General features: G+C 43.7%; 1 protein-coding gene across 1 annotated transcript; it reads left to right on the plus strand.

Annotated features, from left to right (window-relative positions):
- Window positions 1-27,778, plus strand: CHGA (chromogranin A). Its single transcript, XM_066624046.1, has 8 exons — window positions 1-46; window positions 1,003-1,049; window positions 10,246-10,339; window positions 10,644-10,712; window positions 14,878-14,976; window positions 16,419-16,943; window positions 18,862-19,319; window positions 27,572-27,778. The coding sequence occupies exons 1-8, from the start codon at window positions 1-3 to the stop codon at window positions 27,653-27,655; spliced, it is 1,422 nt and encodes a 473-aa protein (XP_066480143.1). The 3' UTR covers window positions 27,656-27,778.
- Window positions 27,779-27,938: the final 160 nt, after the last annotated feature.

Below are 27,938 nucleotides of genomic sequence, written 5' to 3' on the forward strand. Positions count from 1 at the left end.
ATGCTCAGCACAGCATCTTTCGCTGTCCTCCTCCTCGCAGCGCAAGGTAAGCCAGAGCGAGCCGGGCAGGTCAATGGGACTTGCCTGGGACCGCCGCCCGCATTGACTGTCCTTTTCAGCACCAAGGACAGAGGCAGCGACTCTCCCGTCGCTGCGGCTGGGCTGGTCCTCTCCATTGATGATCAACACGCATGGAAGGACGTTGGTCAAAATAGGGTGGGGTGGGAAGAATCTTCTGCTTGGAAGGCGGTAGGTCAAGGTGTGGATCTGAAGCACCCCCCTGGGAGGAAACTTGAGGGAATGCAAGTTTTGGATAGGATCTCCATTGATCCACGTGATCATTTTCACCCCCTCAAACTTTTAGCCTTCCCCCTCCTGTAAAACATCAGGTCCCTTTTCTTGAAAAGCAACACAACTCTGCTACAAGGTCTGACTTGCTCAGCAAATTCTCCTTCCTTCCATTAACCCAGCCACCTACTATTATTATTCTCTGTTATTCATCCGCGTGCCTGAAATCCATATATATAATGCAGCCGTGAAAAGCTAATGGAAGTATCAGTCAGGGTTACTCTGCTTCAGGGTGCATTAAAGATTCTGCAACCCACTTCTGAATGATTTATTGCAGACCCCTTTCCCTTATGAAGTCATTACTGCAGTCTGCTGGCTTTCGGTTTGGGGGCCTGTTTAAGCCATTTCAGACAAGAATCCAACCACTTGCCCCTGTTTTAAAGCCTCAGCAAGGAGAGAAAATTCATGATGCCAGATTTCATTTTTATTGATATTTATTAATCTTAGAAGTGTAGCTTTCAGCCATCACATCTCTGTTTTAAAACCTCCTCCCATCTGGCTTTGCGATGACTGAATTTTGCATGCCCTATTACAGAAAGATGAACTTCTGGAAGGGAGGAAAAACAAAGTATAAATCTTCTAAATAAATATACAGATCAGGAAATATCTAATATCTAAGATAACCTCTTCTTTCTCTCTCATTCTCTCCTGCAGTACTTTCACTTCCAGTAACAAACCCAACAACTCAAGATGACACCAAGGTGAGTTGCAAAAATACGTTTTAAAAAAAATAAATCAAAATCTGTTCATGGAATATTGCTGTCCATTGAAGAAACCATGTTCTCTCCTGTTTGCTCAACAGATTCCCTGATAGAGTAATTGAAATGTTAAGAAGGAATCACAAATTGCCTCTTTACAGGGCCCCTGCCCACTTTATAGTTGCTGGTGAATGCCCAAGATTTTAAAAGGGGGGGGGGGGACTGCTTATAACTGTAAAGTGCAAATGCAACAAACCAACGATTGGAAACTCCTGCATTGTCCAGGTGCAATTGTCCAAGAGTCAACAGTGGTTCTAAATTCTTGCCAAGTTTATGCTGTGTGGCAGACCCAGGTTTGTTGCAGTAATATGCAAAATGGAGTAAAGGTTTCTCTTCCCCATTTTCTACTCCTCTTTGTGTGCTCAGACGACATGTGTGTAATTTCCTAAGTGAAGTTCAGCAGCAGCTGTAGATACTGCTCTTGAGTGCCTTGAGGGTTAGTGAATTAGCCTTCCAATTATAACCTGTAGGTAAGTCCATCTTGTGCTAACTTTAACCTCCTCCCATTAAAGGGAATGTGATTGAAAATTGTCATTACAACTAAAGTACCGTCCAAAGTAAAGCAAAACAAAAAACCCAGATACTGTAGAAGCAGAACTCAGTGGCTTAAGGCATAAATATCAACACTCACATGATCTGGGGAAAATACACATAGAGGGACCTTTCTGTACAAATAGAGGGACCTTGCGGTGGGGTTTCAACAGAGCTACATTTACATATGAATTTTAGCTAGTGTAGTGTGGTAACAGGTATCCAGCTTACTTGGAATTTGTAACACTATCTGTTGATTCATCATTTAACATAGAAGCTTGCATTTTTCTTTACTGTATAATTTTTCCATTAGATATCGAAAGATATAACTTTAGTAAGTTGCACGTGTGAGTGAGAGAAATGCATGTTAATTGAAATGTCACTTTCTTAAGCCTACTGTCATCCAAAGCTATTTACCTTCTCCAGTGCACCTGCTCTCTGCTTATTGTCTGCTGATTGTGATCTGGATTATGTAAACTAAGCTATAATAGGGCGGAAGGTGGGTAGACCTCCCTTGCAACAAGGGATTAGACTACATCCAGCACATGCTTTTCTATTCTTTGAGGACATAGTCATGTGCATATATCTGTTGTGTGTGCAAAACTAGTGACCTCAGATGGTAGGTATGAATGCACACCCACATCTTCAGGGGGAAGGCATTGTGGGCTTTGCATGCAAACATGTATAAAACATGGATGTAGGACCTTTGGGAAGGGACTGTAGCTCTGAGGTAGAGCACATGCTGTGCATGCAGAAGATTTCAGGATCGATCCTTGGCATCTTCAGGAGAAAAATCCTTATCAGAAAATTTGCAGAGCCACTGCCTGTCAATGATGATGATACTGAGCAACGTAGACTGATGGTCTTACTCTGTGTAGAGTAGTTGCATATATTTGAGTGTTTAAATCCAGCCTTCATGCAGGGCTCCCAAAAGTCTGGGGAAAAAATTGTGCACATGGAAGTCCATGTCAGTGTCCAGATCCTGTCTGGTAAGTTTGAGTGCACCAGTCAATTTATTTGCTGAAAATAAAAGGCCATTGCACAATAAGCTAAAATAGAAAACAAGGAAACATTTAATCAGGGAAGATTTTTTTAAAAAGTCATGTGGACCTCAACATGTTCATATTTAGAAAGCCTTATCTTTAACCTTAGCATTATGAAGCCTGACTCTACATCACATGGATGTTCCATGATAGTACTTTTAATTGTCCCACTTTTAATTGCCTAATCCCCCTGCCTAATTGCCTATCTCTGTGACTATCTGATTTTCTGAGCTGAAGTAGACCTAAATGAGCACATACCCTTTGGCCAAGTAGCTCAGTGTGCCCAAGCCTGTTTTGCACAGCACTGCAGATAAATGCAAAACATTTGAGCCCAGCAAAAAAATTGCACCGTGCAATTTTTTGCACATGAGGAAATGGCTAATCGCAAGACTGATTTTGTATATTTTAGTGTAGACACAGCCACCATTGCAGTCCTTGCTACCCGCTCTCTGCATTTTACATGCTGGAAACTTGCAGTGAAATTTCCTAATGCTATGTTTAATGTAAGTCGTTTCCAAAATTGCTACCCTCCTTCAATTTACCTAAATAGGCTTTTTCAGTAAATGCTAATGGCATCCCTCCAGGCCTCTATCCCTGTCTCCTATCCCCATTTCTCACTGAAATCTGCTACAAAAGCTCGAGAAAGAAGTACCCTTTTCTCTTGGATGAAAAAAGCTTTTGTCAGATTCTTGGCTAAAGAAATTACCCTTAATCTTTCCAAAACGCTATTCTTATGGCACCTGGCTGGAAGTAAATTTCCCTCAGCCCTCTCTCTGCTTGCTTAAAATCCAGAGTATGGTTTTCTTTGGAACTCCCCGTGAGCCCAACAGCAGTTCTGAAGGCTTCTGAATGCGTCAGGGAATTTGCTGTTTGTTTCCAAAATCCTGTTTGGGAGCTGCATGCTGGCTCAAATCACTGCAATTTTGTTCCTTTTTCCAGTGTGAAGAGTAGATTGGCATTTTTCAATGCACTGAACTGTACAGACTGTTGAGTAGTGGTCATTTCAGAGAAGCCTAATAAATCTAAACATCCCTTCTCAATCCACCACCCCATGGCAGGACAAAAATACTGCAATCTTCAGTTCAATGAATCTGTGTTGCAAGTTATTCCTTAGTGTTGCTATCTGCACGATGGCCATATTCATTTAGTTGTCAGTGACTTGAGACCACAGCATCAAATCCTAAAACCAAGTGCAGCCCTATAGAAGATAGTAATGACACAGAAAAAGGGCCAGAGGCCCAGGATAGGGAGGTGAAGGAGCCTGATCCAGAGCACTGCCTGGAGGGGAGAACCGTCTGGGACCCATGGTACAATCCAATACAGAGCTAGCTCCCCAGGCTGATCTGAATGGGCTAAAGCACATATAACTCTGTGCTGGCAGGTTGCAACCCATATGTAAGCCATTCTTAGGGCACAATCCTAACCCACTTTCCAGCACCAGCATAAGGGCAATACAGCTCTGAGGTAAGGGAACAAACATTCCCTTACTTTGAGGAGGGCTCCGTGAGTGCCACCCAACTGCTGGATGCAGCACACGTCCCCTTGGCACAGCTATGCCAGGGCTGGAAAGTTGGTTAGGATTTGGGCCTTTGTGTCTTAGAGTGGGATGGAAACATAATGAATGAATGAATGAATAAATGCTAATTGCAAGAGTGCTGATTGAGTCCCCTCTGACAAATGGGAATGGTAGTGACCTGTTGCATTTGAAGAGGTGATATCAGGTTTGTACAGCACTCTGCATAAGAAATATGCTATAAAACAGTTGCTAATACCACAGTTTTTCATCCCAGCACTGTTAGTTTCCTCATGCCAACCATCATGCACTCGATAATCCTAATTTGGCCCCCTGCCACAGCATCTCATGCTGACTTTGTCAGCAATGCTGGGAGATCAATGCTTGAAGGTCGATGCTGTGTTATTAATTCAGTCTCCTCTTGTAACTAAAACAGCCAGCACTGAACACATTGATTTTCATTGGGTATGCAACATATAATTCACCAATATGCTTCACTATGAACTCACATGAAGCAGTTGCTTTAGGTAGTAGATACAGTGGGGTGTGTATGGGTGTGTAATTTTTTTCTTCTAACTTAAGCTGAAATCCTATACATACGTACCTGCAAACAACTCCCATTGAACACAATAGGATTTACTTCTGAAAGAACATGTCAATCTATACTCCCCGTGAGCCCAACGGGGTCTGCCCTTTTCCCCAATTTTTTTTTAAAAGTGATACTGGCTAGTACTTCTTCGAGGGCAGAATATGGCCCTGAAGCCTCCTTTTGCTGATGTCTTGATAATTAATAAACATGGTGAAAGTGTAAAATATTGCCCCAAATTAGGAAGTGTGTGTGTGACAAAGTGACATCATTTCTTTGAATCATCTCATCTTTTCTCCAGCCAGCATCTTCAGTCCTTGGCACCTTGTTTGCTGCTGCTTGGATGCTGTAGCGCTTCTTGAATTGGTTAATGTGGGTTAATTCTGTGTGCGTACATGCATGTGTTTGTGGTAGGAACGGCGCTGAAAAGGATTTAAAATTAGGCAATTTATCCTAGTAGGAGAACTACAGGGATAATATGCTATTCAGTGCAGAGTATAATGCACAGAAGAGAGCCAATAATGTATGAAGGGGCTTGCTATAGTTCAAAGCAAGGTAAAGTGATACCTGGCCTAGAGCTAATTACAGCTCACCAAATTTTGTTGTTGTTGGCAACCTTCAGTCTCGAAAGACTCTGGTATCGCGCTCTGAATGGTGGTTCTGGAACAGCGTCTAGTGTGGCTGAAAAGGCCAATTCGGGAGTGACAATCCCTTCCACACCGGGAGCAAGTGCAGTCTGTCCCTGGTCTGTCTCCCTGGCTATGGGCCTTCCTTCTTTGCCTCTTTGGTGAGAAGAGCTCACCAAAGCATTTTGCAATAAAATCTTTCTCCCCTTTCCCTCCAGAAAGGACATGTAGAGGGTTAGTCACAGTCTCAGGAACAGAGGACACCTAAAAGGATGGCAATTTTGGTCTGCCACTGTGTTTTATCCAACAGCCTGATCGCCAATCCTTCAGTGGTGACACTGAAAGAGGTTGCACCCTGATCTAAGGTGGGGCCACAGCCTGGCCATCCATGAGGCCAACTGAAGCAGTTGCCCCATGCAGTAAATTGGTGGGGGGGGGGGACCCATCTCTGTCTGCCTACTTGCCTCTACTGCTCCTCCTCCTCCTTCCACTCCCTAGATTGGAAAAGGGTGACAGAAAGGAAGAGGAAATGAGGGGGGGGGGAGGAGAGTGCTGAACTTGAACACTGGAGAGTAGGAGAAGCAGAGACTGTCATATCATTGGGTAAGGGGGGGGGCTGCATTTGGCATGGTGCCTCAGGCATCAAACATTCTTGGGATGGCCCTAGATGGGGTCCACCACTGGAACCATCATCATCTTCCTTTTTTAAAGAGGAGAACGTTCAGTAGAACAGTGCTCAAAGACCATAAAACGAAAACATCATTACCAGTCTGTGGAGGGAAAAACCAGAGGGGCAGGAGGAGAAAGAAACATATCTGCAACGCAAATGTAAAAGTAGAGTTCATTATGTAGAATAAAGGAGGACGGAAAACTCCTGCTCTAGTCTAGTCCATCAAAGTATCCCCTTTAAAGAGCAGAAGAAAGAGTTATCTTACTCGCCTCTTCTCATGCAGCTATCAGTCCGTAATCTGAAAAGGCAAGAGGGTGAAAGTCACTTTCTGTAGAGGTGAAAAGATTAGTCCCTGACAAACCACAAACATTTGGACAGCAACACCTGTCCTATGGCTTGAGTTATGAATGTTATATTGGTAGAGGTGTTTGAAAACAGTGTTGTTTATTATACTTAGTAAAATAATGCTACTGAAGTAATGCTACTGTATTCAGTAAGATTTAGGGCCCAATCCTATCCAACTTTCCAGGGCTGATGTAGCTGCAATACAGCCCCAAGGTAAGGGAACAAATGTTCCCTCACCTTGAGGAGGCCTCCATGACTACCCCCCCTCCCCCACAGGATGCAGTCCACGTCCTGTTGGCAAAGCTGCATTGGTGCTGGAAAGTTGGTTAAAATTTGACCCTCAGGCTGTAATCCTATCTTACTTACCAGAAAAAAAAAACACCTCTATATATTGGCAACTGGGAACAGTCTCCACCTTGTCTGAAAGAGCAGTCTAATTGTGTTTTGGAGTGGTTACATGGTAGTTTTCAATGCAGAAAGTCCTCTTGCTGAAGATTCTAAAAGTGATTCATGTGTAGGCAGAGATGGGGCTTTATAATATTCAAACACTTAGGATTAGTTTTTCCTCCCTTCATTGATATGGGATCCAATATGAAACAATGCCTGATAGAATTGTTGATGCACAGAGTGCTGAACCAGTTTTAAGCATTTCAGAGCTCAGTGCAGTGGCACTCAAATCACTATTTTATTCCAATCCTGAAACAGTTAATCCGTCTCTCCATGCCATTTTCTTCCCCAAATTGTCCCATGCAGCTATTTGACCCAAGATGCAAGGTGCTATATGGGGTGACCAACTTTTCAACTCTATGGCTCTTGGACCTTTCACGATTGTGTACAGGAGGGACTTCCAGCAGGTGCACCTTGTCATCTGAGAAATTCCCTCTTCTAAAGGTCCAGGAGCTCTAAAGATGAAAGGTTGGCCACCCTTGTGCACTCACTTTTGTTTACCCTCCTGGGACAAATGGCACATTTAGGAGATGATATTTATGAGGAAAATGAAGGAAGGAGGAGACTTGATCTTCATACTGTGGTCCCAATCTAGACTGTCTGTGATTGCTTGATCTCAATGTCTGTGATCTCAATGTCTGTGATTTCAGACAAACTGTTTAAAGAGAAGAATATGTGATAACTCATGAAATGTTTCTTGCTCACTGATCCAAAGAGTATCAGGAGAAATGCCTTGCTGGATGGTGAGAGTATATCCATCACCATATCAGTCAAAAATATCCTATGTATTACTTTACGGGGGGGGGGGGGAAGCTGACAGGAAAAACTTGATATCCCTCAGAAATTGCCCCTGCATCATGAATCCAGCAAAGAAAAAATGAAATCATGGAAGTATGTCAACTAAATGTTGATGTTTGGTAGTGGTTTTGGAGTTGGACTTAGACCTGGAAGATCCAGCTTCAAATCCTCACTCATCCACAACCTTCCTGAATGACCTTGGGCCAGTCACTATCTCTCAGCCTCACCTACCTCACAGGGTTGTTGTGAGATCAAAAAGAGGGAAGGAACCATGCACACCAACCTGAGCTCCTTAGAGCAAGAGTGGTATAAAAATGTGAAAAATAATTTATTTATAGGATTTATATCCTGCTCCCACCCCCCAAAAATATTTTGGGCCTCTGAAATGTCAAATGCTAAATACTTCCAAAATAAATAAATAAAATATCAGGGAACATTTGCTGAGAGATGGTGAAGTGATGTATCTCATGGGGACAAGCCTCAGCTTGATAATTTTAGAGATACCAAAATGGCCAGTTGTGCTACATATCTAAGATGTGTGAGAGTTGCTGAATGTCTGAAATAATGAACAAACGTTTTAAAAAAACAAAACCTGCTTTATATGACTCTGTATTATCTTCACTGACTGGAAGTGGCTCTCTAGGATTTCAGATGTGGGTCTTTCCTAACTCTATCTAGAGATGCCAGGGACTGAACCTGAGATTTCTACATGCAGCGTAGGAGCTCTTCTACTGAACCACAAGCTCTCTCCGAATGAGAAATGAAGATGACATCATCCAATCTCATTTGATGGGTTCTTCCTAAATTGAGAGAATTCAGCAAGTGCTAAGCTGCCTCAATCAATAAAGCTATTAGGCATTATACTGAAGGATAATCAGAAAGGGGGCTAATGTTAATAGTCCTCGGAACAGGAACCAGGAACAATGCTGTTGCTGGGGGCCCTGGGACATGGTCCTGCACTTGGATTCCCATGGCACCCCTTACTTGTCACCTGATGGCACACTGGGCATTGCCACTGGTACCTAGCATTCAGTGGTTGGCCTGGCCAGCTTGAGCCTCCTGTGATCATGGGCACTTGGCTAGTGCCCCATCTAGCCAACCTCTGACAACATCCCTACCTAAGAGTTAGGATAGCTTAGGACAGGGGTGTCAAACATAAGGCCCAGGGGCCAGATGTGGCCCGTGGAAGCTTTTTATCCAGCCCTCAGGCTCTCAGCTGCTGAGCAGTGCTGAGGTGTTACTACTAAAAGGGCAGCCCTCATGAAAATTGGGCTCTCCCATATCTTAAAATATGATAAAATGTGTGTTTTCTCTTCTGTCATTTGAAGTTAATGAATTCCTAAGTGAAAAAAGTGCTAATTTTTGGTTATGAATTGTTTAATGACATCACTTCCTGCCTAGCAACATCATTTCCAGCCCTCAGCAGGCATCATGAATGCCATTCGGCCCTCGGTATGAAACAAGTTTGACACCCCTGGCTTAGGAGATCCATGCAAAAATAATTGATCTGTGTGCTGACACTGACAAAATTAATTGGTGCATAAATTCCCACAGAGAAATGGTTTTCATTTATGATATAACAAGCTTAATACTGACCTAAGTAAAAGCAATTTTGCGACATCACCTATGGATCACTTTATCACATCTCTGCATCAGTGTATGAAAGTAAGGCCCAAGGATTATGTTTGCCATAGTTAAGGGCGCAATCCTAATCAACTTTCCAGTGCTGCCATAGCTGTGCCAGTAGGGCACGTGCTGCATCCTGCAGTTGGGGGGAGGCCTCTTCAAGGTAAAGCAATGTTTGTTCCCTCAATGTTTGTTTGGAGTTGCATTGGCCTTACCTCGGGTTAGGATTGGGCCCTAATTGTCCGAAATGGAGACAGCAAAACAAAACATGATACCCACCAAAAGCAATTCTACAGAAATCTGGAGAAAGAGGCAAAGGCTCAACAACAGAAGCGACAAGAAAGATGAAATAATCAAAACACACCCAAGTGAGAGCCGATCAAGACAATGATTTATTATACTGGCAAGGCTGCCAGGCTGTCCAGAAAAGCTCCTAAAAGTGGCAACAGCCATGATATAGAGATGTTAACTCCCTTGCTGGTGTTTTTAATTGGATAGAAATGAGGGGTCCTTGTTCCTTTGGCTGCTGGCAGATGCCAAAGTGATTCTGCAGTCCCAGGGCAGCTGGCAGTTGGAGCATAATGCTATTTCTGGCAGGGAGGGTTGAAAAAAACCTCCCTGCACCTGTCCATGCACTGACTAGTAGCTGGGAGTAGGCTGGTCTTCCCCTTGCCATGAGGTCCTTGCTGCGGAGGGACGGCAAGGGGCCATAGTTTGGTGGCAGAGCGTATGCTTTGCATCCAAAGAAACAGATTCCATCTCTGGCATCTCCTGATAGGGCAGAGAAATCTCCTCCATAGCTCCTTGAGATTTGTCATCACTCAGTGCTGACAGTACTGAGCTAGTCTGACTCAGTGGCCCCTGACTGTGGCAGAGGCCAGAGTGCCCTTTCCCTTGCTTTTGCAGTGCTAGAGCAATTGGACAAGTCTAATCCTTTCCCTTGTTTTTTTCTAGGTGATGAAGTGCATTGTCGAGGTCATTTCAGATACAGTGTCAAAGCCCAATCCACTCCGACTCAGCCAGGAATGCATAGAAATCCTTCAAGGAGGTACAGTACAACAATGACTCTTTTCTCACTAACAATTGACTGGCAGTTGAACAAAGATCTACTTCAGTTTCCTATAACAAATACATACTTAAGACTATAATTTTAGAATTGACAGAGTGAGGTCTATGACACAGGAGTCTAATAAAATATTTAATATTCTTTCATTAAATTGTTTTTTAAAAAAAAAATAAGCTACCATAATAGATTAAACAAAAAGAACACTTTTGACCAGCTGATTTGCTAATAGGTTTCCAACAATCAGTACGTGCCAATTTGCTTTACCCCTTGACGGCTTCTTTTTCAGATGAAAGGATTCTTTCCATCCTTCGTCATCAAAACTTACTAAAGGAGCTTCAGGAGATTGCAATTCAAGGTATGGTTTGGCTGAAATCAGGAGGAGACAAATCACTTGCATTTCAGGAATTTCCATTAATCAAATTGTGGAATCCTCAGAATCTTAGTTTTCATTTATTTTCTAGACCAGCGATTTTCAACCACTGTGTCAAAAAAACAATTTTGGTGCCTTCTCAATGTGTCATGAGATGAAAATCGCAGTTCTAGATGTTATTGTGACAATATACCATACCATTTCAAGCAATGTCCACTGAAATTTCAGATATCATAAGAAGATTTCTATTGGTTGGGGATGGAGGTGGGTCTTCTGCACAGCTCCTTTTCCTCCCAAACCCCCCAAAAATTATGCAAAATTGAAAAAATGCACTATAAATTATGCCAAGTAAAATAACACACGCTGATCGGACTAAGTTATTCAAAGTTATTCAAATTGTAGCATATCTTAGCACAGAATTTGACTGTTCATGCCAAGAATTTGGCGGGGGGGGGGGGCGAGCTTTGAATGCTTCAGGTAGCCTTTAAATAAACTGTTGTATTCCAACAATAGCATAAGGAGTCCAAAGGACTGTCTGCTGGTACTTTTAACTTCAGTGCAAATCATCAGTAATGTTTAATGTACCCTTGGAATTTAGAATCTTCTTCTCATAATGCTGGGAATTAAGGGATATTGCTTTGATTACCAAGAACTGGACTTTACTTCTCAAATAAGGTGATGAAAAGACAGAAAAAATTACTTGAGACTTGAGAATTATGACACATTCATGTCCCCGATTTAAACTGTGAGTAAAGGAACTCAGTGACAGAGAAGCTTAAATCAGTGAGCACCAATACATTCAGCAGCTGAACATGGTAATTGTTTTAGTTTAACATTTGATATGTGAGAAGATGTTCAATTTGCATGTGCATTGGGACATCAGGCATAATCCATCATGCTCCCCATATGCAGACACAAAGTTCCATGTACAAATGTTTCATATGTAGAGTCCAAAGGATGTAGGCCCAGTTCATATAATCAGTACATCACAAAATGGAGGGGTACAAATCACATGGACAGAGCCTACCCTTGCAGGCCCCTATTGAAATGTTAAGTCTAATGCTTAAACATCAGGTGAAGATGGTCATGAGAGCTGGAATGATCTGGACTGGTGCAAGTCTCACCAGGTGTACAGGCTGAGCATGTGCGCAGAGCTCTGAGAGAAAGTAGTTAAGCTGCTATAATGATCAAGTTTTCACAAAATTTAGCAACTAAAGTATCCCTTGGTCATATTTCCCATTACTTTGAATTATGCTTGATCTAAAAATCCATTTTTGCAGAGCCCACAGGTGTACACATTTGGTCCCTGTTGCATATATACGTACAACATTGAGCAGAAATGGCTTAAACCTTCTACTACCAAATCTTTATTCTGGACAGCGCTGATAGGATGAGTATATGTTTGGGGAAAGAGCATACATAAAACACGAGCCATTTCAGGGAAAGTGATGAGGCTTTAATCCTTCACATCTAATATAGATTATATTAATAACAAACTTGAAAAACAGTAAAAAATTTGAAAGTTTATTCCAAAGTTGAAAGTAAAAAGAAGAGCCCCACTGGATCAGGCCAAACGCCCATTTAGTCTAGCTTCCTGTATCTCATAGTGCCCCAGGGAGCACACAAAACAAGAGACCTGCATCCTGGTGCCACTCCCTTGCACCTTGCGTTCTGAGGTAACCTAGTTCTAAAACCAGGAGGCTGCACATACCCATCATGGTTTGTAACCTGTGATGGACTTTTCTTCTAGAAATCTGTCCAGACCCCTTTTAAAGGCATCTAGGCCAGGTACCATCACCGCATCCTGTGGCAAGGAGTTCCACAGACTAACTACACTCTGGGTAAAGAAATACTTTCTTTTGTCTGCCCTAACTCTCCCAACAATCAATTTTAATGGCTGTCTCCTGGTTCTGGTGGTGTGTGAGAGGAAAAAGAGCATCTCTCTATCCACTCTTATCCATCGAAGTGCCCCAGTCCAGTAATCTTTTTTGGTCACTGTCTTCTACACCTCTTCCATTTCCACTATGTCCTTTTTGAGATGTGACAACCATCTCAAAAAGGCAAGAGGGAGGTCCCTTGTGTGAAGGGTTCGGTTTGTGCTTCTTTCATTCACTGAACTCTGACAAATCATTCAAGCTCTGCCTTTGAATACCAGTTGCAGGGGAGTAGTGGTGGAAGAAAGGTATGCCTCCAATTCCTGTTTGTGGGCTTCCTAATAGCATCTAGCTCACCACTATGGGATATAGGAGGCTGGACTAGGTGGGCCTGTGGGTTATCCAGCAGGGTTCTTTTGAAGTTCTTATGTTATGTCCTTAAGGCACAAATCCTAACCTTGTACTTTCCAGCGTTGGCATAGGTGTGCCAACAGGACGTGTGTTGTATCCTGCAGTTGGGTGTCACTCACAGAGTCCTCCTCAAAGTAAGGGAATGTTTGTTCCCTTCCTTCGGAGCTGCATTGCCCTTATGTCAGTGCTGGAAAGTGGGTTAGTATTGCGCCCTAAAACTCTTTGATGTCTGGTTCACACGTGCATCTCTACTATCTGATTCTTCCACACAATGACTATAGCGGAATGTGTGAACCGATAGGAGAGTTTGCAGTTTATGCATGCGATGGCTCATTTACACAGGCAAGTCATCACTAGATGATGCAGTTATGACATGCCTCAGTCTCTGTCAGTTCTACATGGGATGAAGGGGATCATTCTGTTTTTCTTGCTTTTTAAATTTCGTTAACTGGGGATGTTCTTGGGTTTTATTTTGCATGTGCTGAGAATAAAAGTGCTGAAAAAAATAGGCTACTTCCCACACTCTGGCCCTGCAATGTTTTTCAGGCATTGCTTTCCACAATCACAGTGGCATAGCTAGAGGGGGGTGCAAAGCAGTGAGTTTTGCAGGGAGCCTCCCTGCAGTGTGCAAGTGGCCCCTCCCTCTCCCCTTTGGAGCCATTCCATTTGGAGCCATTCTGGCAAATACCTCCATTTTGCTCCCCCCCCCCCATGGCTCTGAAGGGGAGGGTGTGGGGTTGCTTGCACACCACAGGGAGACTTCTCACAAAACTTAGTGCTTGGCATCCTCTCTAGCTATGCCACTGCACAGTTGCTTGGAAGTGGGACCTAGACGGTGGTTCCACACACCGTATTTAATGTAGTACCATTAAATTTAGCAGTGCTGGTCCTCATGGGCAAGATCTCACTATCCATTTACTCTGAAATACATTCTGTTCAACAGGGTCCTGCTTCTCCCTGCTACCGTCCCTTTCAGGAGCAGCTCCCTCCTTGCCCCTTCCTTTTGAAGTGACAAAACAGCCTTGTCACCAAAAACACATGGTCAGCTTTACAGAGCAGGGAGTGGTGAGTGTGGCTGGCTCTTCATGCACAGCCCAGACTTTACACAAACTTGAAATTAGGTAAATCAAGGCTTATGAAAGCCTGGGAGTGCCTGTAATTAAAAGTTTCCCATTCACCTGCAAGGCTGAAACCAGGGCTGGCCTTAGGGCAGTTTGACCAATTTAGCCAAATTAGGCCCCACGCCTGGAGGGCCCCCGCATTGGGGCAGCAAAGCAGACAACCTGCAGCCAGATCCAGCACCTCACTCTGTAGCTGATGCTTCGGCATGGAATCTTTCATGCTGAGGAATCATGAGGAAAAAGAGGTGCGCAGAGCATTGCAGCTGGCCGGCCCTTTCTCCCGCCTGCCCTTGGGTCTGATTGGCTTGAAATCCCCCTCGAACACTGCTGCTGGGTGCCTCACCACTGCTGCTCATCCTGATGAGTAGGGAGGCCACCAGAGCGTGCCCCCCAAGGGTGCAAGGGCCCTGCAAAAATGTTTTGCATAGGGCCCCGAAGCTCCTAAAGCCACACCTGGTTGCAGCAGTCCTAAATCACCTTTCGTAAATTAGTTCCTGTTTCCTGCAGCTGGAGGTGGGGGAATGGAGAATGAGTCCATTATTAGTTTGCAGCCAGAACAATTGCTAATTATATTTCATTATTGCAATTGAAAAATCGCACACACACAAATTAAGGAGCAAACCGTTGTCTGGATTCTCCAGCTCCAATCCAGACAAAAAGGCAAGTATAGAAGCAAGTGTCGTTTATATTTTAAAAGTGGAGAGTTGCCAAGTATTGTTCACACTTCCTTCATGTGTGGACTAGGCGAAAGTGAAAGAACAGAGCAACAGAAGAAAAGCAGCGGTTTCGAAGATGAGCTTTCCGAAGTCCTTGAAAGCCAAAGCAACAAGAACACAGAAAGAGGTCAGTGTCAGTATAACCCACATGAAAACAGGCAGAGTAACTTCAGAGTGGATACTGTTTCAAACAGCCTTGGCACACACATAACCGCTGGTGCCACATCGACAGTCTTTTCCGGGCTGCGATGAACCATGTGGCCTTATTGCTGCCGCATAGGTTCATGGCTGCTGGCCATGTTGCTTTAAGAGTTCTTTTTCTCAGTGCTACTTTAAGAATTTCAAAGAGCAAATATTCAAATGTGCTGATCTCCCTTTCAGCTTTCCAAAGTGTGAATCGCTCAAACATGGTTGTATGATCCTATGGCATAGAAAGAGGCTTTGGGTATTCTGAAAGATGTTAGGACAATTAGATTCAGAATACCTTTTTTGGCATAGAGATACAGAAATTACTTTTAAAAAAAAACTGATTAAAATCCTCAGCTACCTTGGATAACAGTTACCGTAGAACAGGGGTGTCCAAACGTTTTGGCAGGAGGGCCACATCATCTCTCTGACACTGTGTCAGGGGCCAGGGAAAAAAAGAATTAATTTACATTTAAAATTTGAATAAATTTACATAAATGAATTTATTAGAGATGGAACTTATATGAATGAGTGAAGGTCTTGCAGTAGCTCCTTCTCTGCCATTGCTGAGATGCCAATGCCATTGCCATTGCTGAATCACAGATGTGAAACAGCAGGTAATGGAGGGAGCCCTCGTCCCACAGCTCAGGTGAGAGGTCGAACAGTTGTCATGCTGAGAGCAGTTGCATCGGCCAGCATGGGCTCCAGCAAGTCTCTGGAGGGCCAAAGGCTCATTGGAGACTGGGGGCTGCCCGAGGGCCTGATTGGGAGCCCCTGAGGGCCGCAAGTGGCCACCGGGCCAGGGTTTGGGCACCCCTGCCGTAGAATATACTGTCCTTCTCTTAATAACTAATTTCAAATATATAGCCATAAGGGCAATGATAAACAATGGTTTTATCATCATCATCATATTTTTTTATGTGCCTCAAAGCACTGTATGTAGATGTGCAAAGGAAAATCACAGAAATGCTGATTTCCAAGGGATCAGCACAAAGTGGAAGCCTTTACTGACTGGCAGCAGTTAGCCAGGCCTTTCTAATCCCTACTTGGAAATGCCAGGGATTGAGCCTATGACTCTCTATATGCAAAGCATTTGCTCTACCACTGGGCTACAGATTCTTCTCTGCCCACTTTTCTCATCTCAGCAAGTTTTGGAAAGTTCTAGGCCCTCATTTCTGAATGTTCAACTAAAGAAATACATTTCAAAGACTCCCCCACCCCAGGACATTCATATATGCAACAATGTCCCATCTGCATCCTTAATCCCAAATGGAGATTTTTCAGGGTTCTAGTTCTAAATCTGTGATTGTTTTTCATGTAGATTTCCAGCACATTCTCACACACTGCAGGTCACACACTGCTTGCTTTATCATTATCTTGCAGATCTCTTAGAGGGGACACCTGAGGAGGAACCCACTGCATCTATTGCTGAGCTCGAGGCAGAGAAAAGTCAGAAGAACAGAGAAAAAGATGTATCAAAAGAGGATGAGAGAAACAGCTTGGAAGAGAGGGACCCAAGGGCTCGTGGCGATTACCCTAAAGATGAAAAAGAGAATACTGAGAATTTCAAGAGCAATGAGGTTAGCAAGAGGGAAGAATTGTCCTGGGATGATGCTGTGGACAATCACATCCATGATGATATCAGAGAGGATGAAATACCCAGCCAGAGACACCAAAGCGATGAAGAAGCTGCAGGGACGGAGGACACTGATGAGTTTGAGGATGAAAAAGAGCATATTTCCAAAGACAGCCAAGAGGAAGAAAATGAGGAGATAGAGGACAGAGTACAAGACCAGGCTGAGGAGGAAGAAGAAGAGGATGAGGATGAGGAAGAAGAGGAAGAAAGAGGCACTTCTGAAGAGGAACACCCTACCAGCACCGAGAATGAAGATTATCAAAGGGAAGATGGTGAGTCTATCAGGTTATGCCCCCAAGCCCCATGATTTAACTTGTTATCTGAGAGGACATGTACTTGCCAACATCTACTTCACTGTGTGTCCAGTTATTTAGGAAGTGCTATTTCCTAAATAGCATTTATTTTCAAGCATGATCAGGCAATCCATTTGTATATATTTATATCAATAGGATTAGGTCTGGATTCTGCAGGAATCAGCATCAATCTCCAGGTGACTACAGAAAATAGACTTGGAAATTTTTGCTCTGGGCCTCCTTAGCTAAAAGACATTACATCACATAGGGCAGTGATTTTCAACCTTTTTCATCTTGCAGCGCACTGGTAAGGCACTAAAATCGTCAAGGCACACCATCAGCTTTTTGACAATTGACAAGGCACACTGTGCTGTCAATGGGGTCTCACATTCCCCAATGGTCCTATTGGTAAATGACCCTCTCCCGAATTCCTGCGGCACACCTGGGGACCATTCACGGCACACCAGTGTGCCACAGAAATGGCTTAGGGGGAAAAATCTCCAGGAAGCGCTTCTATCAGAGTTGGCAATGCTATATACTAAGCACACTTGTTTGGAAGCTAAGGTCACTAAAGTGTGCATTTAAATGAGCAAAATGCTCAGTAAATAGTGGGAATATGTATGACATAGTTGTACTGTAGGCACTTTCTTCTATATACCCACATGTGTTTGTTTTGGTACTCAGTATATCAGTCTTTGCATTACTATATGGTGTGTAGGTTGGTAAGCACACAAATAGTCCCAAGATTTGGGTGGGGACTGGTGTAATAGCTGTTTATGGCATTCTAGGCCTCTTAACACACAAAACGGGGATGTTCTTACCAGTTCATAAGAGGAAGATATATGCTGGGGGAGGTAGACTCTTCCCTATGTGAAAGGTTGCTGTTTGTCAAAACACTATGTTGTACTTTCCCCTCCCTCTTCTTGATGGTGCCTCTTTTGCCACCTATAATGGCAAAACAATTTGTGAAGATCACACCTGGAAAGCCACCTATATTGCTAGTGTTGATCGGCTCACGTGTATTTCACTCCTATAGGTTGTGGGGGGGGGAGGGGAGGGGTTGAGAAAAGTTATAGATCCTGGTTTGCATTCTAGTCAGACTAGAAAGCAAATCGAGATCAAAGGAGTGGACATATGCAGAGTGAAAGTCCCACAGGATGGCCTTGGACAAATTACTTTACAGTGGGCTCTCAGCCCAGCTGCAACCAATTGGTTCGTTTGAAAGATTCCACTTTTGATCAGCTGGATAGGGCCATTCATTCTACATAAGCAAACTATGGTTTGCCATCACATGCATGCCAGCAAGAGATTAGAGCCCCGATGATATACACATTTGTAAATGTAGTTTTGCAACATTCACATTCTATATTTTTTGGTAAAATTCTAAAACATCTTCAGTGCATTAGCATTATGATAATACATAAAATAACTACTATATTCCACCCTAGGATCTGGGGTAGGAAAAAAATTAAGAAAAAAAAAATCATGGAACAATGGCATCCATTTTCTGTTTGTTGGAATCAGTGGAAGCTTCAAGAGAATGCTAGACATGAAGTACTGAATAGTGTTTTATTAATACGATATAATTTACAGGGGCAGGTTCTAAAATATAGAAAACAATAAAGATAAAACAACTGTGAAGATGAAAAGTGGATTGATATATCTATTCTTAAAGTAATACATCGTCATGATGAATGGATAGCATTATTATATTAAAATAATAATACTGAAACAAACAAAATAGCAATATCAGATTATAAAAACATCTAAAATTTGCACCTAAACATGTCATGTTTGAAGTGGTGCTTCTCAATATCTTGGCTAAAAAATGTACAATGACTAGGTTTTATTTAACAATAAAATCCGTATATACATTTTGTTCAATTACTTTATTCAGAAAATGAAAGCAGCAAAGGTTTTGAAAAGGATGAGAAGTCTTCTGAAGAGAAAGACAAAGAGAGGTACCACAATATGAAAGGAGGAAAGCATCCTTCTCTAGATGAAGCAGCACAGAATGAAGACACTTCCCATGCCAGGGATGTTGAAAGTGAAGAAATGGATGAGGAGCCCTCCAAAGACTTAGACGATGCCAAGAGGTGGAACAAAATGGATGAGCTGGCCAAACAACTGACCACTGCGAAGCGCACGGAGGACAACGAAAGCAATGAAGACCCAGACAGGTCCATGAAACTGGCTTTCAGGTCCCACAAGTACGACTTCCGTAACCCTGAGGATGACGTGAGGAGGGCACCAAAGCATCACTCAAAAGAAGAGAGCAGTGAAGGAGGCTTTCCACTGGTTGCCATGCCTGAGGAGAAAAAGGATGAGGAAGGAAGTGCTAACCGAAGGACAGAGGTAGGACCCTTCATTGCAATAACCATATGTAGAGTGTTTTCTTGAGTCTCAGCAGGATGTGTCTTTGTGAGGGAGGCATGCTGCAATAGGTGTCACATAATGCCAAGTGCATGCCCCACCTCCCTCAGTGATGAGATGTTCCAAGGTCTGTGCTGTCCATGTCTGATTTCTTATGGACAAGGAGCACACTGGAAAGCTTGTGGATTTCTTTGTAATATAAGTGGAGGCATGGAGCAGGCACACCAAGAGGCAGTAGATCTGTTACTCCCTGTCAGCCTTCAGCTCATGTGCCTCTCGTTCTCTTTGCTTCTGTTTGCCTCTGCCCACTCCAGAGGCAACTCCTTTAGAAAATCCTTTTAGCAAAAATCACATAATTCCCCTCCTTTTACTGATGTGGTTATTTTTCAGGGTCAGACCAGACACAACACTAATCCATCATTTATGTTTACATTTTTGTCTCTTTTTTTGTCTAAGGAGCAGCCACACAAGCAATGGTGTCTCTAGCAGGGTGTGGGCCACACGGGGTGATGCGCTCGGGAAGGTGACACCACTACTGGCCAAAATCTTGGTATTTTCTAATAATACCATCACATTATATATAATTCAATGCATAATTTCATGCAGAATGCAATGAAACAAACTGTGTTGAAATATCTCTATTCTTTCAAAAGTTATAGCCAAAAAACCAACAGGGCGGGGCAATGGGACATCACCACACCCACTGCCCAGGGCATTGCCCCACCCACTGCACGGGAGGAGGTCCATCATAGGAGTGACACGCTGGCCCCCCACACCGGGTGACTGACCCAAACTCTAGTGCCACCACTGCACACAAGAGGGCCTGATCAGGATTTGGATATGTGAGAAGGCGGCTGTTTAGACTTCCTCAGTGTGCTGTGGGCCTAACAACAATGGCCAAAGCTGCTGTAAACCACAGTAGGTGTCTAGGAGAATTTCCCTCCCTCCCCATCCCCAGGAAGCTTTGAAGTTTGTGCATACAATTTATGTTACAACTGTCATGCAGCAGATGAGAAGACTGTAGCAACAATTGCGCTAATATTATTGAGTATCTGCCAGGGCTTGTGTGAGAGAGAGACTCACAGCCAAGCATTGAAATCAACAGTTCTTCAAGTGCAGAGGGAGAAGCCTTCAGCAGATGGATCATGCATTGCACAGAGGCAGGAAGCTTCTTTTCTGATTCCTATCATGATACGTGAAGCAGGACTCTCGGTTCTTACTTGTGGTAAGATCTTGAACCTAGATGATGTCTGGAGTCCACAGATCTCTCAGTGGGAGACACCCACAAGTCCCACTTCCTACATCACAGTAGTAGTGAGGACAGTAGCAGAATGAGTCATGTCTGCGTTGTCTTTTCCTGCCTTCATGTAGCATATAGCCCAGCTGACTAGAAGCTCCATGCTGACTAGAAGATAAGAGCAGGCCTGATGAAATAGTTCAAATATTCACCGGGTCTGCATTCTATTTCACACAGTGGCCAGTTGGACACTTCTAGGATGCTCACAAGCAGGGCGTAAAGGTCATCCTCCTCCCTGGTAGTCAGAGGTATACTGTCCATAGCCATGATCAGAAATAGTCAGTGACAGACCTTTCCTCCATGAATTTGTTGCCTTCTAAGCCAGTGGCCACCACCATTTTCCATAAGTTAATTACACTTATGTGATGCACATTCCATGTCTGTCCTGAAGCTATAGTCAATTGATCTCATTGGAAGATTCTGAGTTCTGGCGTTACGAAAGAGGGAAAACACTAGTCTCTATCTACTGCTTCCATATCAGAGCCACATCTTCCCCCCTCCTCCTGGGACTTGTACCAGTAGCTGTGTAGGACACAGTGCTGTCATTGGTTGACTCTGCCTAGGGTCACAGTGAAACTGTATGGGCCAAGACTCTTGAGACCATGCAGAGGAAATCTTTGCAATCCTACTGGTGGACCTAAAATATGATCTCAAGCATATTTAAGATGTGAGCAAATCAAGACTCCAATCTGAGTGGCATTTTCCCCCAAACCATGCCACCTCCCAACTACATCTCATTTAATCGAGCTGCATTGGCTTGGATTATTACAGAGTTCCTATACCTTTAGTAACATGGAAGGATTTTGGGGAGAGTGTTGTCAGCCCTTTGATGACAGTTGCACTTGCTGAGTTCCAAGTATAGGAACCCTTGCATCCAACTAGAATCCCTAAAAGAGTCAAAGTATCCCTCTTCCTCTGGTCTTATTTTCTTATGACCACCTGGCTTGTCTTCTCTCTCTCTCTCTGTTTAAACAGCAGTTATTCCACCTTCCTGCTCAGGACGTTTGTTTTCAGGGAATTGCCAGGACACCAGGGAGGTAACCCAGCAAACCTTGACAACTGTTGCTGAGAATTAGTAGCAGAACAAAAACCCTCCTCAGCTCAGGAAAAAGTCCGCATTCGTTGATCTGTCACTGTCAGTGTTTGGTGGGGGAACATTCAATGCTGATTGACTATTCGAGCACACTCTGAAACACGTACAAGAAGCCACTAATGCAGATTCCGGCCTAATAATAACTGCTTGCCTCTCCTTGCTAAACTCTTCCCAACCATGGATTATTTTCAGTGCATAGAACTTGACAACCTTTACATAAGAACAGTCCCACTGGATCAGGCCATATGGTTATGGTTTTATGTGGCTGAGGCTACACTGTACTTCTTTCTGCTGGTGTCCGGACTGGATTAGCAACAGCAAGAGCTGCAACTGGGACTGCTGGGTCCAGTCTTGGTTCTAGTGTCCTTGCCCTTTCTGCAGAGCAACAGAACTCTGTGGGTATTGTGCAGCAACGTCTCCTATTTCAGGAGTGGTGCTGTCTCCTGACTGGTAATAGTGCAGGGGAGGGGTTCATCTAAAACACCCTTAATTACGCAAACCAAATGCTACTTTAGAGTATTTGATTCATGTGATTAGGAACGGTTTGGATAAACAGGTGTGTGTACCAGCACTTCTTCCCCCATAAGATGGTAATGGAAGGTTAAAAGAAGCTCCAGAACCGGCCTGGTGAGCAAGAGTAGATTTAAGTATTAAGGAAGAAGGACTGTTGGTGTGTATATACAGTATATGTATCCCTGGCAAAATCACAGACATTAGAAGGGAAACCAAGCAGCTGGATATAGTGCTTGATTTACAGGGATCTGGGGGTGGCCCAAGATAGCTACTCTTGAGAAGGCCACAGAGGAAGGCATGATATGGCTAGATTGGAGAGGAGTCAAGAAATGGGGTTTATGGATTTTAAGACCCCCCCTTCCCACTTATTCACACATAATTGACGCACCAACATGATAACTAATCCTTGCCATTTCCCTTGACAGACAGCGCTATGTAAAAGTAGCAACTACAGTCAACTGAGAATAAATACAATATTTCAGGAGAGTGATCCTCAGTGCCTTGCACTGCTGTAAACCGCAGTAGGTGTCTAGAGAATTTCCCTCTCTCCTCATCCCCAGGAAGCTTTGGAGTTTGTGCATACAACTTATGTTACATCCATGCAGCAGATGATAAGACTGTAGCAACAATTACTCAATAATATTAGTGCATCTGCCAATAATATTAGCTGTTTGGAACTAAACATTTACTTTGGATTTGACCAATGGGACATACTTAAAAGTTTTCAGAGGCCAATAAGGAGAGCCCCAAGCTTGTCTAACATCAGCCACAATCATAATTTTCCTTCAAGGACAGAGTAGACAAAGGACTAGTTGACTTGAACTACATTCCTGAAGGGTGTGGGTAAACATCTCTGGCCCAGTTGATACATGCATTAGAATGAAGCAATAGGTTTCTAAGGTGGTAGTGTGGATTATACCACTTCATACTACAGGGGCCTACCATTCTTGAGCGCTCTCTGATGTAGAAGCCTAGCAGGTAAGGGAGAAAGTTCTATATCAGCCTTTTCCCTGCAATTCTATTGTTCTACCTGGGGAGAGATCTACCTGTGGGGAGATGTCCCCCCCATCAAGAAATATTCAAAAGATGCAATCCCCACACTTGCTGTCTGAAACAATACAATCCATTTTCTCATGTCATGACTGTACCACTGAATTCTGTTGAGTAGGTAAGTCATTTAGAGTCAGTTTCAGGTCAACATTCTGCATTGTAAACCTCCCCCCCCCTCAATGCTACATGTAATCACATTATAGGTGCTGAATGTATAATAGTGGAAGAACCAACTCAAGCCACTTGCACACAAGACAGTATATACTTTTTTTTTTTGCCAGACCTATGCAGGAAAATAGCAAATATGAAGTGCTTTTAATATATATTTTGACCTTTAAGGGTTATTTTAAAAAGGAAGCAAAACCCAACACACAGCAACCTCTCCTGGCACTAGGAAGAAAATCTTGTGTCTGGCTGCATGAGCCCAGGCGTCCCGTGATCCTTGAAAATCCTCTTTCCTTAAGTCAAATAAGGAAAGAGGCATTGTGAAGAAGGCAGCAGTGAAGAAGGCCAATTCTATGCTTGGGATCATTAGGAAGGGTATTGAGAACAAAACGGCTAATATTATAATGCCGTTGTACAAATCGATGGTAAGGCCACACCTGGAGTATTGTGTCCAGTTCTGGTCGCCGCATCTCAAAAAAGACATAGTGGAAATGGAGAAGGTGCAAAAGAGAGCGACTAAGCTGATTACGGGGCTGGGGCACCTTCCTTATGAGGAAAGGCTACGGCGTTTGGGCCTCTTCAGCCTAGAAAAGAGACGCTTGAGGGGGGACATGATTGAGACATACAAAATTATGCAGGGGATGGACAGAGTGGATAGGGAGATGCTCTTTACACTCTCACATAATACCAGAACCAGGGGACATCCACTAAAATTGAGTGTTGGGCGGGTTAGGACAGACAAAAGAAAATATTTCTTTACTCAGCGCGTGGTCAGTCTGTGGAACTCCTTGCCACAGGATGTGGTGCTGGCGTCTAGCCTAGACGCCTTTAAAAGTGGATTGGATGAGTTTCTGGAGGAAAAATCCATTATGGGGTACAAGCCATGATGTGTATGCGCAACCTCCTGATTTTAGGAATGGGTTAAGTCAGAATGCCAGATGTAGGGGAGAGCACCAGGATGAGGTCTCTTGTTATCTGGTGTGCTCCCTGGGGCATTTGGTGGGCCGCTGTGAGATACAGGAAGCTGGACTAGATGGGCCTATGGCCTGATCCAGTGGGGCTGTTCTTATGTTCTTATGTTCTTATGTTCTTAAATGCATTACTGCCCAAAGCAACCCCTGCACTTTCATTACTCTGGCAGGAAGAGCTATTGGCTGCAACCAAAATGTCAATCCTCTTAAGACAGACTAGATGAGAGGCCAGAGGAAGAGGATGAGCTCATGTTGGCATTGACATATCAGTGATAGTAAGTGAGGTAGCAGGTTGGGTAAGCTCTGGGAGAAAGTTGAAAGTTACTCTAAAGCAGTGGTACTCACCAGGCCCCACTTTTAAAATGACACTATCGGGACTCGCCTAGCTTTACGAGACTTTAACCCATTTCTGCCCAGCCCAAAGGTGTACATATTTGATCTCTGTTGTGCATATGCAACGTTGGACAGAGATAGCTTTAAAAAAGGCGATCTAGAAAGAAATAATATTTACACAAGCTTGCAAACTGCAGGAGCTCAGCTCCTTGCAATTAAGAGCTTAGCTGTTTGCAGGGTAATTAACAGCTGATTGCTGAATAGCCTCAGGGCTTGAGGCAATTAGTTATCTGATCATTCTGTCTGTCACCTCCATTTTCATTGAAGGTTATGTGGGACCCACCAGAAATTGAGCCCCAACCCACTGTTTGAGAAACGCTGCTCTATAGTGGTTGCTACCTTTGCACAAGTTACACATTTCAAAGCATAACTAGAAAAATAGTTGAGGACCATTAAGTCCATCCACTTCTACTTCTCCTCCCGTCTCCACTGCCTCAACTGAAAAAGGAGAAGGAGCGTCATCCCAGGGCCGGCCCATTGATGACCCAGACTTAAAGTCTCCCTTTGAGTTGGGGACGCTGGCAACAAACGGACGAGAGGGACCTTGTATCCCATGTCTACCTGCAGTCCGCTCCAGCCTATGTTTCAAATTGCTTCCCACTCTCTAAAAGGTGAAAGAAGTGAGGGACAGCATGCCATGGTCCACTTTTCCTCCCCATCTCCCTACCTACCCAGCTGGTTAGAAAGCAGCCAAGAGAGTTGGGCAACAGAGACATGGAGCCAGAGCCCCCCTCCTTTGAGCATCTGCTTCTCTTGGAGCATCCTTCATTCTCCAAGTGGTTCCTGCTTGAAGTGTGAAGAACAAAGTCTGGGCCAGGTGCAGCCAAAACTAAGGAAAGGCGGAAAGGGATGGGGGCTTCACTTTGGCTCCGCCCCCTCCCCTCAGGCACCTGGGGAGAGGGTAGCAAGAATGTGTGTAGGGGAGATCAAAAGTGGCAGTTCTGGGCAGACTTGTGCTGCCCTTAAGCACCACCCCAGCCATTCCTTCTTCCTTTTCTAATCCAGCCCATGGGAGAAGCAAAGGCTGGCATTTTAGGGCAGCTACATTTTCAGCAGACTTTGAATGGGGGCCGGAGCCCCTCCGTGTACTCACAGAGCAGGAAGCCTTAGATCTTCATATGGATGTCCCTGTTTCCCTGAGAGCTGCCAACAGTCATCTGTAATGGTGCAAAAAACGTGCAGTTCTGTATACTTGATATAGCAGATTCATTTAAAATGTCATCTACTTGAGGAAAACACGTGAAAGGCCTTGGAGAGAAGAGACAATTTACATCTTCTTGCATGACCTACCCCACCCTCCCATCCCTCCGCTCAGCACTAGCATCATCTCCTTTAGCCCATGGGAATCTTTCCATTCCACAAGTGGCGTTACTGGTTGGCTACTGTCAACAGCCTTTTCCACCTGCAGTAATACTATCCCTGACGTGCTCCAAAATCACTGCATTGTATATGTTGCTCAGTCTTCAAAAACTGGTGTTCCAGCATTCGCATTCCTAGATACTAGGGCTGCGTTCATTAAGACAGTGGACATGTGCAAGATGTGCAATGGCTTGCAGAGCAGGCGCTCTGGAACAAAGAGCCTTAGAACATCTTAAAGACCAAACATGTTTATTATGGCATATTCTTGCATAGACAAGAGCCCACTTCATAAGAGGAATGGTATGTGTGCAAACAGATCTTCAATGAATTATGAATCCAGTACTTTATAGAGTATCAAACTCAAATAGCGGCAAAACCAACTCGTGCTGCTTGCGCACAAGACAGTATATACTTTTTTTTTTTTTTGCCAGAACCTGTGCAGGAAAATAGCAAATATGAAGTGCTTTTAATATATGTTTTGACCTTTAAGGGTTAATTTAAAAAGGAAGCAAAACCCAACACACAGCAACCTCTCCTGGCACTAGGAAGAATATCTTGCCCTTGAAAAGAGAAGTGGCCACACCTCAACATCACCAGAAACAACCCTTTCAAATTGGGAGCTGGTGTAATTGATCTGGGAAGAGCTGCAGTTCTAAAATGTTGCTCATGTCTACTCTCATCTTCACCTTCATTTGAATGCCACTGTTGGCTTGGGGAAAGGATATGGGATTACCAGATAATTGGTTTCTGCACTGGCAGTCCTGGCCCCTGTGCTGCCTAGGCCCAGGACCACAGAATGCTGTCCCCCAAGTTGAATGCCCCCCACGGGGGGCCTTCCGAGGGCTGGAGGAAGCAGTGTGCAGCCTCCTCCAGCCCTCCAAAAGGCCTTGAACATCACTTCCAGTTTTCACCTGAAAACCGCTAGTGACCGGAGAGCTGTGGGGGCCATGTTGTGTATATGGAGCTGTTGTGTATATGGAGCTATCAGTGCCAACACGAACAGGCAAGAAAACAGCAAATGGAAGGTGCCATTCCTCTTCCCTTCAATGTTTTGGACTTCATTGGCACAGTTTCAGGACACATGGTGAGGTTAAGCAGACCTGGGTCTGGTTAGTATATTGTTTGTTTGATTTTCTCTGTAAACTGCTTTGTGAACTTTTTGTTGAAAAACAGTATATAAATACTGTTAATAATAATTAATAATAACACCATATGATCCTAAAATACACTTTCATAGTTTAAATCTTGAAGATATCCAAGATCAGGTCTTTAAACCTTCCTAGGAATCTTCTGTGCCTCTTCCAAACCTGAAATGGTGCTTCTGTGGTGGGACAACAGACATCTCTAAAACGGCTTGGACTAAGTATTTGGTGCTCTCTCTCTCTTTTCCTAGGATCAAGAGCTGGAAAGCCTTGCAGCAATAGAAGCAGAGCTAGAGAAAGTGGCCCAAAAGCTCCATGCCCTACGAAAAGCCTAGTGCTTCAATACCATGTGACATCAGCAAAAAACCAGAAGTTTAACTCATCCTTTTAACCCTGCATTTTTTTTTAAAAAAGGAAGTAATAACAGAGCAAGTGCATTTTGCATAGAATGCCAATCATGAGGAAAAAAGTCTTCTCCCTGCAATAGTGTTGAGCTTCATTGTCATCTGTTTGTTGTTTGATTTTGTGCTTCTTTTATTCAGCTGTTGATTTTCTCTTGTAACTATTGGAATTACAGTATCACAAGCAGTGGCGACTTATCTCATGTATTTTCTGCTG

Source organism: Tiliqua scincoides, chromosome 1 (genome assembly GCF_035046505.1).
Source record: "Tiliqua scincoides isolate rTilSci1 chromosome 1, rTilSci1.hap2, whole genome shotgun sequence".
Classification (NCBI taxonomy): domain Eukaryota; kingdom Metazoa; phylum Chordata; class Lepidosauria; order Squamata; family Scincidae; genus Tiliqua; species Tiliqua scincoides.